The sequence below is a fragment of the Cyprinus carpio genome, chromosome B6 (assembly GCF_018340385.1).
Source record: "Cyprinus carpio isolate SPL01 chromosome B6, ASM1834038v1, whole genome shotgun sequence".
Classification (NCBI taxonomy): domain Eukaryota; kingdom Metazoa; phylum Chordata; class Actinopteri; order Cypriniformes; family Cyprinidae; genus Cyprinus; species Cyprinus carpio.
In genome coordinates, this window is record NC_056602.1 from 15018355 (window position 1) to 15039237 (window position 20883).

Genomic DNA, 20883 nt, shown 5'->3' on the forward strand with positions numbered 1-20883 from the left:
AAAGAATATTGTGATTACAAATTGTAGCTTTTACTTGGTTTTCTAAAAAGCATTGTGTATATTTGACAGTGGGAGGACGCAGAAGCAGCTTGTTGATTACGTGAGGGACAGCGGGTTGAGAAGAACTCCTTACCAGAGGTAAATATTTCTTTCAAAGTTTCACCTGAAAGCAGTTTTATACTGTAAATTGGACCATCCTTTGTTAACCCTGTTGTTGTGGTGCATCTTTATTTTTGCACTGATTATGCTGTTTTTACAGGAGGAACAGTAAGATTCGCATGTCGACACGTTCCTTGGCTTCTGATGTGCCAAAACAGGTCAGTAGAGTCTTAGATCAGGGACACAGCCAATCTCTCGACAGTCAATACCAACATGAAGAACAATAACAACTGACTTTCTGTTTTCATCCACTCTCTTTACCTTACCCATCCGTTTCAGAATCTGTGTTTTAACGACAGTCTAAGGACTCTAGTACCTCCTTCCTCTGTCACCGCCTCCTTCCACTCCCTGCATGCCCCCAGCTCACCCATGCGGATGGAGAGCCCGAACCAGCCTGTGCATCTCCAGCAGAAGCAGCAATCCGCCAGAGCCCCCAGCCCAATGCAGCAGGACTCCATCAAGACCAACTCCCAGTCCACCTACGCCTTCCCAGGTGCCACTCATAGCCAGGCAGCAGGAGACTGCGGCCCCTCGTTTGTGTGTGTAGAGAGTAGTTCCCCTAGTGTACGGCCCTCCCAAAATGGCAATGAGGATAGCGAGCGAGTAGGGGTGAATGGCGTAAGCAGTGCGGCGAAAACAGGCTTCCTCACACCTGAAGCGTTTGAGGCAGAGTTAATGCGCGTTCGAGAAATGCCTTACCAGATCCCGATATCCTGCACGCAGCTGCATGTTAGCGAAGAGTACATAGATGATGATCCGGCTGAAATTTCATTTTACGCTGGCGGTGCGGAGGCCTACTGTTATGGGTTTGACCAAGAGAGTCCTGAGAGGTTCGAATATGGCGATAGAGTCTCCGTTCAGCCCGCTACATATGCTCTCGGCCTCGAGGACCTCAATGGCAATGCTGACGCGTTCCCTGAAAGTGCTTTCGGCCGATCCGAGACCAGTTCTCTGGTCAACAACCGCTCCGAGTGTAGCTCGCTAGATAACCTTCCACTAGGCTCTGTCGGCGACTCGCTCTCGCTCGGTTTCGGAGGTCTCGACTCCTCATCCTCGCTACGTCTGCCTGGTTCTGAGAACCTATCCGAGGCCAGCTCGATGGTTAACTTCCCTGCGTATTCAGTGCGTTCAGAAGACAGTTCGGCCATGCAGTTCAACGATCTGGTGGAGCAGCTGGAGCAGCTCAGCTATCCGCCCACAGCCACAGAGGGCTCGGCTGACGGCAGCTCCGACTCCGACTTCGACTGGGGGTCGGATGGAGGTCTGCCTCCAGATCAGAACCTCTTCTTTAGCAATCCACTTGTGAGTGGGGCGGATTTAGACAGCTTCTTGCTGGAATGCCAAAATCTCAGAGCTCTAGGCATTGGGGAGCCCCCACCAGGCCCCACCCATCTTAAAATGTAGTGTGACCCCATTAAACGGCAGCAGTTATCATTGGTTTTTAATGCAGAACATAACCAAGCACTTAATTGTGCACCTTATTTTGATAAAATCAGTACTTATACTCTTGGCACCTCCTGTTAGCGCTTTAATCTACCACTTTTTTTTCTCACATGCCCTTTCCAGTGTACTTCCTCTATCTCTCTCTTTGGTGTTAATTCATTCTCTTTTTTTTATTGTTTTTGAATAATGTGCTGTGAGTTCTTGTATTACAGTAAGATTTATTAGCATATTTCAGATTAAATATAGTTAAATCCCTTATTAACCATTTACATTTAATTTTAGTAGTCTAGATGGCTACAAAATAAAGTTGCGCTGTGAACTTTAAAAAAAAAATCCATATTAGGGCTGCATGGCATGCAGGAGAAATGTGATAATGGCTGCATGCATTACATATAAGATTACATTGCAAATATTATTATTATTATTATTTTACTAGATGTAAATCCAGAAAATTATTTAATATCCAGTATGCCAGGCTCTTGTTCTTTCTGGGTAAAGAAAACATCCCTCAGACATATCGAAGTGTATAGCAAGTATTTTACTCAAGTGTCACGCTGTAAAAATAGAGTAGTGAAATAATATCTGACCCAGCATTTAAAAGCAATCAAATGGAAATCTAAACAAATTTGCTAAATTTTATTGAAATTTTTTCAGTACATTTTCACTTTTTTTCCTATAAATGTTTTGACCTCATGGAGTCCTAAAGTGAGTTCAACATTGATTTTCAAAGCAAATATTCATTCAACGGCTGAACTGAATTGTCTGAAGAGGAAAACTCATTTAATGAAAATGAATAAGGAGAAAATATACTGTACATTATAAAGATAAGCTTTCCATTCATGTATGAAGGTACTTTTGTATCAGGATAACTGCACAAGTCTATTCCAGTAATGAACCACTCTTCTCAGGGCTGGGATTTAATTAGCAGTGGACCTGACAGCCATTGCTGCTAAGAGCAAATTTGAGCCGAAGTTATTTTGGTTTTTGTTACTTTAGAGTTAGTTGCTCCACTCTGCCCCCTGCTGTTTACCTTTTAGACATGCATTGCATCTCAGCTATTCTGATTGGTCTACATGACTGCATTTATATTGACAGCTACAGACACAGATCGGTCATTGTTGCATGTATTTATAACAAACACTTTTTTGGCATCGAATTTGCGAGTTTCAATTTCAAATTTGCATTCTGACTTTTTTAACTTGTCTTAAAAAGTTTGGATCTGTGCATGTTGCTTTGCAGTGTAGATTTATTTAATTTTTTTTTTAGTTTGTAGACTATTGTAGCCATTAACCCATGGCCTGCACATAAATAAACACTAAACAGAGACGCTAAAGTTCAAAAGATTGGGGTCAGTAAGATTTATTTGAATGCTTTTGAAATAAGTCTATTATGTCTATTAGGCTGAATTTATTTGATCAAAGATACAGTAAAATTGTGGCATTATTATAATGTAAAATAATTCTTTCTATTTGAATATATATATATATATATATATATATATATATATATATATATATATATATATATATATATATATATATATAAAAAAATTTTAGTGCTCAATAAATATTTTTTATTGTCAGTGTTGCGAACGGTTGTTCTACTTGCGTAATGCAGTTTTGTCAGGGTTATTTCATGAACACAGCTGAAAAGAACAGCATTTGAAATAGAACTCTTTTGTAACATACATGTCTTTACCATCACTTTTCATCAAGGTTAATGTGTCTGTGTAAAATAAAGGTATTAATTTCTTTTAAAAAATCTCATAGACCCCAGCATTTTGAACAGTAGAGTAGCTTTTTACTTTCCATCAAAGAATGTAAGTGGTTGAGTATTGTAATGTGCTGTCAATACAACTGCTAAGAAAGTGAATGTAATCTAGAGCTTGAATCCTAACCTCATGCATATTGCATGCATGTAGGAGCATTTGGACCTAAAGAAACCGGAGTGACAGTCAGTAGTCCCCAGTAACGATCATGGTTTGATAAAGTAAACAGTACATCCAGTTTTGGCACATTTCTATGAATGTAGTGAACATTTCTTACTTTAAGTTTAGAAACTATTTGCTTGTGCCTTGTATTTGATTTATAGAAATTGGTGGACTTTCTGCCGTTTATCAAATAGCTTTTTTTCTTTTAAATGATTCAGGTAATATAATTTGTTGAAGTATTTTCTTTTCTTTGTCACTTTTGTGTATCCACTTTGTTCTTGCAGTGGTTTATTCTTCAAGTACTGCAGGTTTGCTTTCAAAACACTTCTTTTGTCTGTGCTTATTACCTTTGGGTGTCTCTTTTCAAGGTTGAACTTGATCTTTAATCGCTCATTAATACCTCACTTAATGCATTATATAAGCGACACTCCTAATGATGCAAACTATTACACAGAGCCTTAATAGGTAACACCAGCTCCGTGCAGTTGTGTTTTTGTATGACATCCAGACCGCATAAATGCCTTGGGTTTCTGTTCTGGGGTCTGGAGTGAATAACTCTGTCTGTGTGCCGGGAGTACATTGAGTTCTGTGCACTCAAGATGAGACGCAGGCAATGCTGTTTGTGTCATTTCCTCTTCCTTTCTTGAAATCCCATTTAATATCCTGCCATATTACTCTGCTTTACTTCACTGTGTGACTCAGGCTCTTCTGTCCTTTCCATTTCTTTGTCAGTCCCATTTAATGATTAAAATGTATTACATTTGCTTTCTCCACCCAGTATCTCCTGTCAAAACGGTAAATATAATGGTAACTAAACGTATATAACTAAACTCCATTTTTCCATTTGCAACTAAGGTGAACTATTTTGTGGTAAACAACAACCATTTTAGTATTAACTATAAGAATCCATTCTCATTGTCATTTTGAGAGCAAGCAAAACATGGCCCATTTAATCTTCATTTGCATCCTATGGTTTTAAACTACTGGAGCCTCTCTCTACTCCCACAAGCGAGGGCAGGCCTGGGCTGCTCTTAAACTCTGGGCAAGGCACCATTTGGCCATCCACTTAACAGTGCTTTCTTCACATCAGGAGCCATGGACATAATGACTTTGACTTTCTCTTTGTATTGACCATTACTATTATTATCATTAAGTGTGCCAAATCTACTTTATAACGTCACCAATAAAGTACAAATTAACCTTTTTTTAAACTAAATAATACTGTAATTCAGAAACTGTTTTTACTTTAACTCAGCTTCACAAAGCCTGCACTAATGAAAACCCATAATGTTCCTGGTCTAGTCGTCTTCTCTCACTTCATCCATAGTAAACAGTTTGTTTTTTGAGAGCTGTTGGAGGTTTAGATTTCACTGTCCATTTGACACACAAAGCAGCTTTATTTTCAAGAAACCAATTTTTATTTATTTCAAATATGTCTCATTTCTGTCAAACATGTCAGTATCTCAGATTGTGAATGTGTGCCAGTTGCATAACTGTTTTTGAGTCTGGACTAATATATAATCACAGTGTGCTCTGTCAGTGTTTTTTAATATCACCCTGTTGTCCCTGAAGAGTTTTTCTGTATTACGGATCATGATTGTTCTTATGTATAGCTATGAACCATTTTTTAGCACTCACCCAACACAACCTAGCGCTTTAGATACATTTCAAAACACATGATACACCCTCTTTTAATAGTAGATACACTCCATAGTAAGTATTGAATTTCACCATTTATTTTTGCCCCCAGATAAATAGCAATTTTTTAAAAGCTAGTCATGTGTTCTGATTGGTTTACATGCACATTTTAAATATTGGCACAAATGTTTTTTTGTAGTGTAGCTGTTCAAGTGTTTCTTATAAGAGATGTTATGGTAGGGAAAAACATTCATCGCTGTACTTTTTTGGTATTTATAACAATCTACATTACACACACAGACATATATGTTTTTTGCAGAGGTTTTTTAGGCTTTTAATGTAAACGTTTAAATTATTTCAAATACAAATGCTGTTAAGTAACAGTGAATCACAATATTGCATAAGAAACAACATTTTAGTATGTTTTTAATACAAAAAAGAGGTATTCCTAGTGCTTTGGGGGATCTGATGACAAAAGAGAACCTGACCAGATTTGCCTTTCTTTACCTGCCTTGTGCTTTGCTTTGTGGCTCCTCAGTACACTTTTTTTTTTTAATTTTTTTTTTTCAAATTTAATTCTGAAATTAAGAGCTAAATAAATACAAGGACCTTAATGTACTAATGTGAAAATAGTGTACTTATGTATGTGTGCATTTCATATTTTTCCCTTTGAAAAAAAAAACACTTTTGGGTAACTGGGATTTCAGGCTTTTTTTGTACCCTTTTAAAAATTATTTAAGTGCAGCAAATGACTTTAAAAACAAAAACTGCATTAGCCCCTGTAATAACCTGTGTCCATACCTTACCTACTGCAACTATAATATGATGTTCATTAAAACCTAATACAGTTTTCTTAAACTACTGGAATGCTTTTTTTTTTATTTTTTTTATTAACATTAAACCATAATTCAAAATTCAGGATTTGTGGTTTGAAGTTTAATTTTTATTAATTCCGTATTTAAAGGGATAGTTCACCCAAAAATCAAAATTATGTCATTAATGACTCACCCTCATGTCGTTCCAAACCCGTGAGACCTCCGTTCATCTTCGGAACACAGTATAAGATATTTTAGATTTAGTACGAGAGCTCTCTGTCCCTCCATTGAGAATGTATGTACGGTATACTGTCCACGTCCAGAAAGGTAATAAAAACATCTTCAAAGTAGTCCATGTGACATCAGAGGGTCCGTTAGAATTTTTTGAAGCATCGAAAATACATTTTGGTCCAAAAATATAAAAAACTACGACTTTATTCAGCATTGACTTCTCTCCCGGGTCTGTTATGAGCGAGTTCACCTCACATCCGGTTCGCGAACGAATCACTTGATGTAACCGGATCTTCTTGAACCAGTTCACCAAATCGAACTGAATCGTTTGAAACGGTTCGCGTCAACAATAAGCATTAATCCACAAATGACTTAAGCTGTTAACTTTTTTAACATGGCTGACACTCCCTCTGAGTTCAAATAAACCAATATCCCGGAGTAATTCATTTACTCAAACAGTACACTGACTGAACCGAGCCAGATAACGAACGAAACATTGACTCGTTCTCGAGTCAAGAACCGTTTCTGTCCGACGCGTCCGGTTCGAGAACCGAGGAGCTGATGATACCGCGCATGCGTGATTCAGACTGACACACAGCGCGTCTGAACCGAACTGGTTCTTTTGGTGATCGATTCTGAACTGATTCTGTGCTAATATTATGAGCGCGGGTAAACCGAAGGCTTGAATCAAGTGCAATCATCGCCAATGAAGTCATTACATCGAGCGCAAAAGAACTGGTGAACCGTGTTCGGCAACCGGTTTATTGAATTATACTGTCCGAAAGAACCGGTTCGCGGAGAAGAACAGAACTTCCCATCACTACCGGTGATCCGAAAACCGATGCAACCGGTTCTTGACTCGAGAACGAGTCAATGTTTCATTCGTTATCTGGCTCGGTTCAGTCAGTGTACTGTTTGAGTGAATGAATTACTCCGGGATATTGATTTATTTGAACTCAGAGGGAGTGTCAGCCATGTTAAAAAAGTTAACAGCTTAAGTCATTTGTGGATTAATGCTTATTGTTGACGCGAACCGTTTCAAACGATTCAGTTCGATTTGGTGAACTGGTTCAAGAAGATCCGGTTACATCGAGTGATTCGTTCGCGAACCGGATGTGCTGTGAACGCGCTCATAACAGACCCGGGAGAGAAGTCAATGCTGAATAAAGTCGTAATTTTTGATATTTTTGGACCAAAATGTATTTTCGATGCTTCAAAAAATTCTAACGGACCCTCTGATGTCACATGGACTACTTTGAAGATGTTTTTATTACCTTTCTGGACGTGGACAGTATACCGTACATACATTCTCAATGGAGGGACCGAAAGCTCTCGGACTAAATCTAAAATATCTTAAACTGTGTTCCGAAGATGAACGGAGGTCTTACAGGTTTGGAACGACATGAGGGTGAGTCATTAATGACATAATTTTAATATTTGACTGAAATATCCCTTTAAGGAGCTGTTCTCAATGGCATGGATCAGTGCCAGTGTCAACAACATCTTGAGCCACCTATTTGTCATTGTTTCTTTCAGAGTTTATGGTTGAACTAAAATACTAGAGGAAAAACGAGGCGATGGGCAGGAAAATTGAAGCAATGCTAAAACTAGTGTGAGAGAATGTGCATTTTAAATCCTTCTACCTATATGTTAAATGTTACAAATAGGGAAATGATCAGTGAATCAAGGATAAGTTAGTTTCTTTGTAAATTAATGCCCTGGTCTTTTGTTACTAATACAAGTAACTTTATCTGTTTTAGCTTGTAAAAATCTTGAGTGAATGTGGTTGCAAATACTGTACTAGCCATCAGGAAATAAATAAGCTGAATTTGTAAACAGTGCTAATGCTGAGCCCATATCAGATGTCCATTTGCCCTCTATGTTGATTTCTTTTTGGTTCGTCAACGTTAAATGTAGGATTTCAGTACAAATGTAATCAGTGTTATTTTAGTATTATTATTTTACTATAAGAGTATTAATATTTTGAATTCCCCTTTACTTTTATATTGTTAGGTTTAGATTTTTTTTCATTTTATTTGAAAGGTTTTTTGTTTTGTTCTTGAATTTTTTAGTAAATTTTGTACGTATTTTAGTCAGTTGGCGAGGCAACTTTTTTTTTTTTCTTTTTTTTTTTTTACTTTATTTAAATTGCTGAAAATGATTTTAGCACATTTAGTTTTAGTTAACAATAAAAACACTGGTCTTCATTATCTGTGCTTAACAGATAAGTCAAGTAGCTTAAAGTCACACCTTTGAAATAAAGTGAAATAAATCCTGTCCTTTGTATCTATGTGTTACATTTGTTTTAACAGATCAATTCTGACCAGTGGATACACAGTTGTGCACAAGTTGGTATACGGTACTCTTTGTGAATAACTCGGGATGCATGTTGTGTATTAACACTTCATTTCTTAACAAAACATTTCTGTTAAACAGTGTTGATACATATTTATCATCTATAGTTTATGACTCTAATGACCTACCAATAGGATTCAACACAAAATGTGAAACTAAACCCAATCTGGGATGAGTCTGTCTGTTGTTTTAGAGTTTCAGATACACTTCTTATGCTACATTCCACAGCCTCGTTCTAGTGTAGAGCGCTGCCTGTGTGTTTGTTCAGGCTGGCTGCCAACCCCCGGCTCCGGACCCCTTCTCTCCCTCCCCTCTTCTCCTTTGTCATCCCTGCTGGGACACTCCAGTTAAACTGTAAACCACTGCCGGCTCACCAGCCCAGCAGTATCGCTGATAATCCTCTGCTGGAATTATTTCCGGGTCATAAAGCCACCTTTTTCTATCTGGAGTTCCTTGTTTATGCCCAGCCTCTACATTCTTGTTTTCCCTCGTGAGCTGCTCCTCTCTGAGGAGGAAACCATTTCCACCTTCTTGTATTTATCCCTTTTTATAGACAGTAGGCATGGTGTAAACTGTCATTTCTTTTCAGGTTTCTTATCTTCATTTTTTTTTTATATATATATAAAATTGCATGTGGTAAAATAGGTGTGATGTTTTTTTTTCCCCCTGTTGCTGTTTTATTGCTCTGCAAATGACAGCTGAATGTGTGAGAATAGCCTCGTGATTCCTCCTGATATATCATATGTTTCGCTCTTCTGCCTTGGCAGAATTGCTGTGGCAGAATTGTTGGTGACCAATTTATTATTATAATTATTATTTCAAATTTGCCATGTTATGACGGGCATTTTAAATCACATATCTGATTTGATTCAAAACATAATGACATGCTTATTGCATTGACAGTTTCTAGATGCATAAATGGCTGAGTGTTTTTTTTGCGATGGATAGGTCGTTCTTGTTGGGTGTTAGGTTTTTACTAAGTTTTTACTTAGTAGTAGTAGTAGCTTTAGTAATATTTAAATTACAATATTTTTTATTTAATTTTAATAAGCTCCTAAACATTTTATTTACTTTTTATGTTTTTTAATAAAAATAAAATATTTAATTAAATTTAATAAAAATCTAAACTATTTACTTTTATATTATTATTATTATTATTATTATGGTCTCAACTTTATTTAATGGTCTTCCTTTGTTTTTCATCCCCTAGACTCTGCCACTGACAGCCCACAGCCCTCTCCCTTCAACACCCAGGGTCCTCTGTGCCTGTCGCCCTCTTTCCAGATGTCCACTCTCAGTCTTCCCGGCCAGGCGCCTTCACCCCTGCAGAGCCCCATCTTGAATGAGGTGGGCACTGCCAGACTAGAGGAAGACGAAGAGGGCAGGAGGAAGGTACACTGATCGCATGCCAACCTGCCCGGGTCTGAATAAGAGTTCAAAAAGTTTACTGTTGAAGCCCAGCTCAGGGCATCCTTAGATTTAATTAAGTTTGAAGAAATGAGAGAACCATTTGGCTTGTGTGGTCTTTGATGGGACTTGCTAGATTGTAGGTTATGACGATGACTTTGTGATTTTTAGGGTTGATTTAAGATGCTTTTTTAACTTTTTGCTAACCTTGATGTGCACAGCCAACCTAAAATAACCCCCTGCCCCACCCCTCAACTTTTCTAGATTTATCAGACATTGACACTTTAAATATGCAATAGTATTTTGAAATATTACATGAAAGCTAATCGAAGTTAGGTTAAAAGGAGTTCTAGGTTCCACCTTACATTCTATGTTCTGTGTTAAACTTGTAAGTTAAATGTAAAATTTTAGGTTATGTGTTAAAGGTCAATTTTTACATTAGTTTCAATGTTAACTTGTGGGTCCTACTTTAATTTCTAACCTACTAAGTTCAAAAATATGCTATATATTTTAGTAAAATTTTAGGTTTGGTGTTTGAAGTTGTACATTGTGTTCTTGAATAACTTCTGCATGAATTTCTATATTAACCTCTATGTTTGAAGTTTTACATTAATTCCAAAGAAAAATTCTGCGCTCTACATTAACTTCTAATTTCTGAACTGTGCTAACATTTAACTTGCGTAAATTCTAGGTTGTGTATTCAAGGTTATCTTCTACATTCATTTTTATGTTCATTTCTGGGTTTTGCGTTGTACATTAAATTGTAGTTTTAAGTTCTAAGTAAATACTATGAATTCTATAGATAAATTCTTGGTTCTAGGTCTACCTATAACTTTTAAGTTTTTTATTAAGTAGCTTTTAACTTTTTTGTTGAACTGTATGAGTTGAAGTTTAAATTATATGTTAGTTTTTGTCAGCTTGTAAGTTCTAGGTTCCTGGTCTATGCTACCTTCTAGGTTCCAAGTTACTCTGAGTTCTAAGATATTAATTTCAAAGTTCTGTGTTTCTGTGTTCTGCATTAGCTTTTCATGTTCTACATTCCATATTCATTTCATAGAACATAAAATAGATAAATTAACTTGACAAATTAAATAGTGTTTAGAGGGTTTAAATCAGCTTATCTAAGAGTGGTTTTAAGTACTGCATGCTTTTATTTCCAGAGATATCCCACCGACAAAGCCTACTTCATTGCTAAAGAGATTCTGACAACAGAGCGGACTTACCTGAAGGATCTGGAGGTCATCACAGTGGTGAGCAGAGCTGTCTGTGCTCATGACTCACTTTAGTGTGTGAGGCTTGTCTGTACAATGTATCCTGTATGGTGTCAATTAGCTGTGTGCATGATCTTTTGATGTTTAATTTAGATGATCTTTTGCCTTTGAACTGTGTCTAATCACACTGATGTGTGTGTGTGTGTGTCCTCAGTGGTTCCGGAGTGCAGTGATTAAAGAAAACGCAATGCCTGAGGGTCTCATGACCCTCCTGTTCTCCAACATTGACCCCATCTATGAGTTCCACAGAGGCTTTCTCAAAGAGATTGACCAAAGGCTGGCTCTCTGGTACCAGTTCTTATTTATCAAATTGCAACTTGTTTTGCATATGAGAGTGTTAAACAAATTTTAATTTATTTTAATACATATAAAGCCTACTCCATTATATTCGATACACAAATTTCGAAGGCCTTTAAATGATCAACATAATGAAAAATCGTGAAAAATCTGTTGTATGCAATCTACTACATGCCTTCTATTGTATGATTGATAATTAATACTTTTTAACAAGAAAAATTTGGTCTCACTTTATCTTAAGGTCCAATTCTCAATATTCTTGCTCTGTTTTTGCCTCAAATGATTCATTACAGGAATCCTATTTTGTCTCAGCTGTTGATCATTTTCACGTGTTCACAGGGAGGGGCGCTCTAACGCTCATGTAAAAGGAGATTACCAACGAATTGGAGATGTTATGCTGCACAACATGTGTGCTCTGAAGGTGAGGTTATAGTTCAGTTCTACAAGCAAGAACGACTTGAATTTTAATTTGATTATTGGTGCAAGTATTCAGATCATCCATCATTTGGGATGGGGTTGTTGCTTTCGTAATCTCAGGAGTTCACAGGCTATCTGCAGAAGCATGATGAGGTGTTAACAGAGCTTGAGAAATCCACAAAGCGTGTGAAGAAGTTGGAGACGGTGTATAAGGAGTTTGAGCTGCAGAAGGTGTGCTACCTGCCCCTCAACACCTTCCTGCTGAAGCCCATCCAGAGGCTCATGCACTACAAACTCATCCTGGAGCGTCTGTGTAAGCATTACGCCCCCCAGCACAGAGACTACGATGACTGCAAAGGTGAGCCTGCTACCAGCTAAATCTCAAATGCTTTTTTTTTTTTCTTTAAGATCTGAGCATGATAATGAATTTACACATTAAATTTTTTGCAGAGGCTCTGAAAGAAGTTGCAGAGATTGCTGCTCAGCTGCAGAGCAGTCTGATTCGACTGGAGAACTTTCAGAAGCTGACAGAACTGCAGAGGGATCTGATTGGCATTGAGAACCTTACGGCTCCGGGAAGAGTGAGTTGTAACCTTGTACATTTTTTATTTTTATTTTGGTTCATCAAAGTAGGTGGATGAACTGGCATCCAGAATATCTCCTTCCAGTTATGAGCCAATTCTACTATGGTCATGGTATTTTGCTAAGTAGTATAAAATGTTACTATGCATTGCTAGATTTACACTTTTTATGTGGCAGAAATCTTTAAGATAAAAGATAAATCTGAGATAGACAAATTATTGAGGAAGGTATTTAAAACAGGGTTATAATACCCCAAATAAAAGCAATGTTCTTTACTGGAAAAGTTATCTAACCTCGATACAAACACTCATTGTCATGGCAGTCTTCATCTCATTTCTCTGCCTAAAGATTTGTGGTACACCGCTGGCAGGATGATTGTAATGTAGTGGTTAGAGTTTGGAAGGAAGACAATAGAAGTCATTGATTCAGCCTTACATATGAGCATCTTACAAAATAAAGAGTTCCAGAGAAACAAGGAAATTGGATTTGCAGTTTGCTGCTTTACAATTAATTAAAGTCATTAAGTGTTGTGGGACAAACATGTCAAAGTACAATTGATTGTCTGCTACTCAGTTCATTTTTTATTTTTTTCCCCCTGCTCGTTCTCCAGGAATTTATCAGGGAGGGTTGCCTCTACAAGCTCACCAAAAAGGGTCTGCAGCAGAGGATGTTTTTTCTCGTAAGACTGAACTTTTATTCTGTTTTGGCAGTTTTGATTTGAACTTCTGTCTGTGTTGACCAAAACCTTTTCCATCCAGTTTTCAGACATGCTGCTGTACACAAGCAAAGGGGTGACTGCAACCAATCAGTTCAAAGTTCATGGACAGCTTCCTCTGCATGGGATGATTGTGAGTATTACCAGGAATTATTTTTGAGGTGGAATACTAGAAAACTGAATACTGAATGAAGTACACTATGTACTGCTGTGGCATGCGAAACAGTAAGCGTTATGTAGTGATACACGTTTCAAACAGCAGTGTGCTGAACATTGTCACATGATTAGTAAAAAGTTGAAAATGCTACTCCAAAAATCTAACAGGTTAGAACAAAACCAGAATAGATGCGATAGGAAGCCCTCTGTTGCTTTACATCGATCGCATATTGGAGAAATAGTGTTGTATATTTATTTAGTCTAACTTTGGAATAATGCAATTTATGCACTACCTTAAACTGGATCAGCCTATGTCTAGCATTTATTGAACAATATTTGATCCTACGAAGACATTTATTCCATGTTTCATCTGACAGGTCTATACCAAAATCCTTGGCTTAAGCTTCTTTTAAGTGGCTTGTGTTCACAGGCATCAGAAAAGCATTAACAAATCATGAAATCAAATGTGAAGAGGTTGGATTTGACGTCACGATTTGTTAGCGAATGACTTTCAGTTAGGGTTGGGAGTCGATGCCAAAAGGAATTGATTCTTTGATTCAGATTTGTCCATCTTTAAACATGAGAATAGGGCTTTCTCAGTAGCATGCTGTTTTTAAGTGAAGTTAGAATTAATGTGGCTTGCTGGGGAACTCTCAAATGAAAGTACACAGGCAGGCAGTGATAAATGACGTTTACAATGGCATTTTCCTCTAAACATCTGCACTGTCTCGCATCTTAGCTTTGTTTTTGTAAAGCAGTGATCTTTCAAGCCTTCTTTGTAGTATCTGCCTTTAGCTAAAATTTGAATGTACATGCTGTCCTGGCCCACAATTCATCCAAGATGCATGTTTAAAGATACACTTACAATTGTTAAGGACTGGCGTGCGGAGAAGGAGAGTAGTCTGGGTTGTTTTCAGCCTAAAACAAACAGACAGTGCTGAGAAATCAGTTTTGCAATCACAGAAATAATCCTTTATTTTTTTTAAATATATAAAAATAGAAAATCTATTTTAAATTGTAATGATATTTCACAATGTTACTGTATTTACTGAGTTTGTGATCAAATACATGCAGGCTTGGTGAACATAAGAGATTTCATTCGAAATCATTCAAACATTTTCCCAAACCCTGAGATTTTGAATAGTAGTCTGTATTACCAAATGAGAAAGGCATTTACAGTACATACTGTTCCAATGGACTTGTCTATGCTTCGCTCCTGTTTGCAGCTCATTGTGCTGGACGCTCCGGTGAGTATCAAGAAAATCCCAAAATCCTCCACTCCCAAACAACACCTCGAAAGTCTGCCTATAGCCTTTGCATTTCCCTCTAAGCTCCTTCTGCTGTCCCTCCCCAGCATCAATAGAGACGAGGATTGCTAGTAGACAGGATGTTAACAAGTAGATCATTGACACTTTGGGATGGGAGCAGTCACATTATCCCAAAGAATGCTAGTCTTATAGATCCCTTAAGTTTAACTGGCAGGACTCTCTCTGGATTGTGTTTAAATGTTTTGCAGGTGGAGGAGAGTGAGAATGAGTGGTCTGTTCCTCACTGCTTCACCATATATTCTGCTCAGAGGACCATTGTGGTGGCAGCTAGGTAAGTGCATATGAAAGAAAGTGCTTTCACACTGTGTTTAAGTAGGACTGGGAATCATGATGATTTTTTGGTTTGATTTGCTTGAGAAATTTGGGGTTTGAGTCCTTAATTATTCTATTAACTTTTCATTCCAGTGATTTTTTTATTTATTTATTTATGTAAAAAAATAAAATAACAGTTGGTTACACTTTATTTTAAGGTGTCCTTGTTACAGTGTAATTATACATTTAAGTACTGAGTAATATCAATTAACTACACGTACTTACTATATGGTTTGGGTTAGGATTAGGGGTTGGTTAAAGGTTACTTGCATGTAATTATGCATAATTTATTGTTGTTATAATAGTATGTACATGTAACATGTAACTAGGACACCTTAAAGTGTTACCAAACTATTTTGTAAATGTACTACCCATGGCAGCCTGTTGAAATCATGAGATCAGATTTAAACAGTAATAACAAATATATTTTAAAATGCAATTAAATTATATTAGACACCTTTGTTGTATATTGTGCCATTAAAAAGCTTTGAATCAGTAAGTTTATATATATATATATACTTTTATTCAACAAGGATGCAACATGACAGTAAAGACATTCATATTTTTACAAAATATAAATGTATCACTTTCCACAAAAATATTAAGCAGCACAACCAATAATAGCAAGAAATGTTACGTGATCACCAAATCAGCATATTAGAATAATTTCTGAAGGATCATGTGACACTGAAGACTGGAATAATGACTGCTTAAAATTCCACATTGCCATCACAAGAATAAATTACATCAAATTTAAAATGCATATATAAAAATATATTAAAATAGAAGAGTTCTTTTAACGGTAATAATTTGCAGTATTAATGTTTTTTTTTTTTATCAAATAAATGTAACCTGGGTGAGCATAGGAGACTTATTTCAAAATCAGTAAAATTTAATAAAAATAAAAAAATCAGTAGTATTATATTATTTTTATATACAAATAAACCTTTCTTTTAAAGTGATAGTTCACCTAAAAATAACAATTCTGTCATCATTTACTCGCCCTGAAGTTGTTCCAATTTATTTTTCTTCTGCTGAACACAAAAGATGTTTTGAAGAATGTGAATAACCAAACACTTGTTGGTCCACACTATGGAAGTCAGTGAGCACTATTAACTATTACCAGCAATCTTCAAAATATCTTTTGTGTTCTACAGAAGAAAGAAAAAGGGACTTGAGGGTAAGTAAATATGACAGAATTTAAATTTTTCTTTCAGTAAGAGCCTCTTTCTCCTCCACAGCTCCAAAGTAGAGATGAACAAATGGATTGAAGATCTGAACATGGCTATTGACATGTCAAAGAAATGTCAGGAGAAATCAGATCTTCTGTTGGACCCAAGCCTGTGTGATCGCTCCAACAGTAAGTATCTCAAGCCTGCTTACAGTGTATTCATCCACTGTGCAGGAAGTGATGTGTTTTTGTCCCTTAGCCTCCTTATCACTGATCCTCAAGTAGATGTAAACCCCATCCCTTCCGATTGCTCCTCCTCTCTCTCCCCTCTCCTCCTTTCTTCCTCTCGCTCCGCTCAATCGTAAGGATCATCAGATGAAGTGTCTCTGGAGCAGGAGTCAGAGGATGACATGAACTCTTCCCGCTGCTCTCTGGAAAAGCAGAGCCACCACAGGGCCAACACCACCATGCATGTGTGCTGGCACCGCAACACCAGCGTCTCTATGTCTGACCACAGCCTAGCCGTGGAGGTAGCATTTACACACACACACACACACACATGCAAACATACAGTCATTTACAGTCTTCAGGGAGACTGATTGTGAGGGTCTTGACTACAGCTGCAGTGTACAAATGAAGAAACCTGACTGTAGTGTTTGGGTCATATTTCACCCCAGAATAATATTAATATTAATATCAAAAGAAATAAACATTTTGGATAGAATAAGACTTCTTTCTTTCTTTCTTTCTTTCTTTCTTTCTTTCTTTCTTTCAAGTTCTTTCTCTTTTCTTTTCTTCTTTTCTTTCTTTTCTTTCTTTTTTTTCCCTTTTCTTTCTTTTCTTTTTCTTTCTTTTTTCTTCTTCTTTTCTTTCTTTCTTTCTTTTTTTTCTTTCTTTTTCTTTTTTTTTCTTCTTTCTTTCTTTTTTCTTTCTTTTCTTTCTTTTCTTTTAATCCTCTTTCTTTCTTTCAAGTACTTGCATTTATTATTATTACCCTGAATTTTCAGTACTGTAATGAAAAAATATAATCCTTTGCAAATCATATTTTTGTATTTTTTCAAATTCAGTACAAATATTCTACAATATATTTAGACACTTTATTTTTAAATAATCGTAGTTGAATTAGATCATTTATTTTTATCATAAGTTTATCATAAACTTAAAACATGTTGTTGTTGTTGTTGTTGTATTATTCTTATCATTATTATTATTTTCATATCAGCTATAAACATTTTCACTCTGAATTGTGAGTACTGTAATGCAAAAAAAAAAAGAAAAATCATGCTCCAACACAGTTTTTTTTTTTTTATCATAAATTGAGTGTGAATAATAATTTAAATGTTTAATAATGTGTTTAAATACCAGTTTAAACTATTATATTATTTGAATTTTGGGGTGAAAATTGACTCGTGCTTTAAGAGGTTTTGTGAGATTCACCAACCATTATCTATACATAAAAACAATAACACACACACACACACACACACACACACACATCTCTGAGGCTGGCTGTTGAGGTCTGGACTGCAACCGTAGCTTGTGAATGAGGGGCAAAGACTCTTGAATCTTTTTCTGTTGCTGTCTTCTTTTCTTCACCCTCATATTTTCCAGATACACCACATCCAGTAGCTTCTCCACCCTCCCCATTCCATGTTTTTATGTCTGTAACACATTTTCCTCTTTATTTGTCCATCAGAAATTCAACCAATTAATGAAAAATTTAATAAATAAACTAAAATTCTCATAACATTCCACATTTCAAGAAAACACTTAACATTCTAATAATTCCCCACCCACCTATTTTTTCCCCCTCACTTAGGGATTGAAAGCTAACTTTCTAACACTTTTTGTGTCTTCTGTTCTTCTTCTCTTTTTCTTCTTGTTGTCCTTTTTGTCTTCATCACTTTCTCTGCACCACGTTATCTGTCCTCCTGTTCCTGTGCTGTGTTTGCCTGCCTGCTCTCAGTGTTCAGTTCTCCAGCCGTGTCTCCAGAGCTCCCCCCTCGGTACCTGCTCGGTCAGGGCCAGAGACCCAACACTATCACTTGTGCTGGTACCGAAACCAGAACCTTTCTCTCAATGATTATCTGCGCATGAACCAGGTACCAATGAGGTTCTGAAGACCTTCACTTGAATATGAAAACGTCACAAAACATTAAAATACAGTGATCCTTATCTATCTATCTATCTATCTATCTATCTATCTATCTATCTATCTATCTATCTATCTATCTATCTATCTATCTATCTATCTATCTCTCTAGCTATCTCTCTATCTATCTATCTCTCTATCTATCTATCTATCTATCTATCTATCTATCTCTCTATCTATCTATCTATCTCTCTATCTCTCTCTATCTATCTCTCTATCTATCTATCTATCTATCTATCTATCTATCTCTCTATCTATCTATCTATCTATCTAGCTCTCTATCTATCTATCTATCTATCTAGCTCTCTATCTAGCTCTCTATCTATCTATCTATCTATCTATCTAGCTCTCTATCTATCTATCTATCTAGCTCTCTATCTATCCAGCTCTCTATCTATCTATCTATCTATCTATCTATCTATCTATCTATCTATCTATCTATCTATCTATCTAGCTCTCTAATCTATCTATCTAGCTCTCTATCTATCTATCTATCTATCTATCTAGCTCTCTATCTAGCTCTCTATCTATCTATCTATCTAGCTCTCTCTATCTATCTATCTATCTAGCTCTCTATCTATCTATCTATCTATCTATCATCTATCTATCTATCTATCTATCTATCTATCTAGCTCTCTATCTATCTATCTATCTCTCTATCTATCTAGCTCTCTATCTATCTATCTATCTATCTATCTATCTAGCTCTCTATCTATCTATCTATCTATCTATCTATCTATCTATCTATCTATCTATCTATCTCTCTATCTATGTCTCTATCTATCTATCTATCTATCTATCTATCTATCAATCTCTCAATCTCTCTATCTCTCTATCTATCTATCTATCTCTCTATCTATCTATCTATCTATCTATCTATCTATCTATCTATCTATCTATCTATCTATCTATCTATCTCTATCTCTATCTATCTATCTATCTATCTATCTATCTATCTATCTATCTATCTATCTATCTATCTAGCTCTCTCTCTCTCTCTCTATCTATCTATCTATCTATCTATCTATCTAGCTCTCTATCTATCTATCTATCTATCTATCTATCTATCTATCTATCTAGCTCTCTATCTATAGGCCTGATTGATGATACATCTGACCTTATATCAGAACAATATCATCATTAAATAAATCAAAACTGACTCGTGAGAAATGTGTGTAGAAGAGTTCAAGCTCTTCCAGTGAAATTTTGTGATTTCTCTTTTTAACTGCTCATTTGGAAAAGTGGTACTCTCTTCTTCAGCTTTTTCTTTCCGTGTTTTGTACAGCTGTACATTTCATTAAACTCTAATGCAGATTATATACAATTGTTTTGTGAATGAGGGGTTCTTGGTGTATTGTAGCAGTTGAATTTTAAAACTTCCTGTTCTCCTCCATTACAGAACCAGCTGTCTGGTTACCTCCTGAGGAAGTTCAAGAACAGCAACGGCTGGCAGAAACTCTGGGTCGTCTTCACCAACTTCTGCCTGTTCTTCTATAAGACACACCAGGTAATAACAGCTGCTTGATGTATTTAATGCTCATTCTGAAAGATCAAACTTCCTGTCGAAGGTCTGGATAATTCGTGTTTTGTTCCAGGATGACTTCCCCCTGGCCAGTCTGCCGTTGCTAGGTTACACAGTCAGCACCCCGGGAGAATCGGATAGCATCCATAAGGAGTACGTCTTCAAGCTGCAGTTCAAATCCCACGTTTACTTCTTCAGGGCAGAGAGCGAGTATACATTTGAAAGGTATGGTCAGTTGGTTTCAGTGTATCATTTTAATGATTTGGTAATTTATCAAATTAATGTACAGTGCTGTCCTAAAGTTTGGGATCAGTAAGATTTTATTAAATGTTTTTGGAAAAAAAAGTCTCTTATGATCACCAAGGCTGCAGTTATTTGATGAAAATACAGTAAAATGAGCGATACTGTAAAATTTTAATACAATTTAAAATAACTTATTTTAAAATGTATTAATTCCAGCGATCAGCAGCCATTACTCCAGTCTTCACTGTCACATGATCCTTCAGAAATCATTCTAATATGCTGATTTGGTGCTTAAGACACACTTTTTATGATTATAATCAATGTTGAAGACAGTTGTGTTGCTCCTTTTTGTGGAAACCGTGATACATTTTTTTTTTCAGGGATCTTTGATGAATAAAAAGTTAAAAAAGAAGAAACTGCTGATCGACATTATCCCGAGTTCGAATCCTGGCCCGTGTACCTTTCCCAATCCCACAAATCTCTCTCTCCCTCTCTCCCATTTCACTTCCTGTCTACCAACTGTCCTATGAAAATAGAGACCAAAAATATATTTTTTTAATTAAATGCCTTTTTTTTTATATATATATATATATTAGTATAGGACAGTGCAGAAGTGACAGGAAGTGAAGTGGGAAAGAGGTGGGGTGGATAGGGAAAGGTCCTCAAGCCGGGATTCGAATTTGGGATGCCCGTAACGTAACATCGCTATATGTTGGCGCACTGCCCACAAGGCTGTCAG

General features: G+C 36.5%; 1 protein-coding gene across 1 annotated transcript in view; it reads left to right on the forward strand.

Annotated features, from left to right (window-relative positions):
* farp2 (FERM, RhoGEF and pleckstrin domain protein 2) overlaps positions 1-20883 on the forward strand; it is a 52701-nt gene that overhangs the window by 29989 nt on the left and 1829 nt on the right. The window contains exons 11-26 of the mRNA XM_042725814.1: positions 70-138; positions 260-317; positions 439-652; positions 9782-9963; positions 11139-11228; positions 11404-11537; positions 11886-11967; positions 12084-12321; positions 12414-12544; positions 13156-13224; positions 13304-13393; positions 14933-15015; positions 16298-16416; positions 16594-16757; positions 19779-19886; positions 19975-20126. Coding sequence (XP_042581748.1) covers positions 70-138; positions 260-317; positions 439-652; positions 9782-9963; positions 11139-11228; positions 11404-11537; positions 11886-11967; positions 12084-12321; positions 12414-12544; positions 13156-13224; positions 13304-13393; positions 14933-15015; positions 16298-16416; positions 16594-16757; positions 19779-19886; positions 19975-20126 — 1983 coding nt within the window. The remainder of the gene's footprint in view (positions 1-69; positions 139-259; positions 318-438; positions 653-9781; positions 9964-11138; positions 11229-11403; positions 11538-11885; positions 11968-12083; positions 12322-12413; positions 12545-13155; positions 13225-13303; positions 13394-14932; positions 15016-16297; positions 16417-16593; positions 16758-19778; positions 19887-19974; positions 20127-20883) is intronic.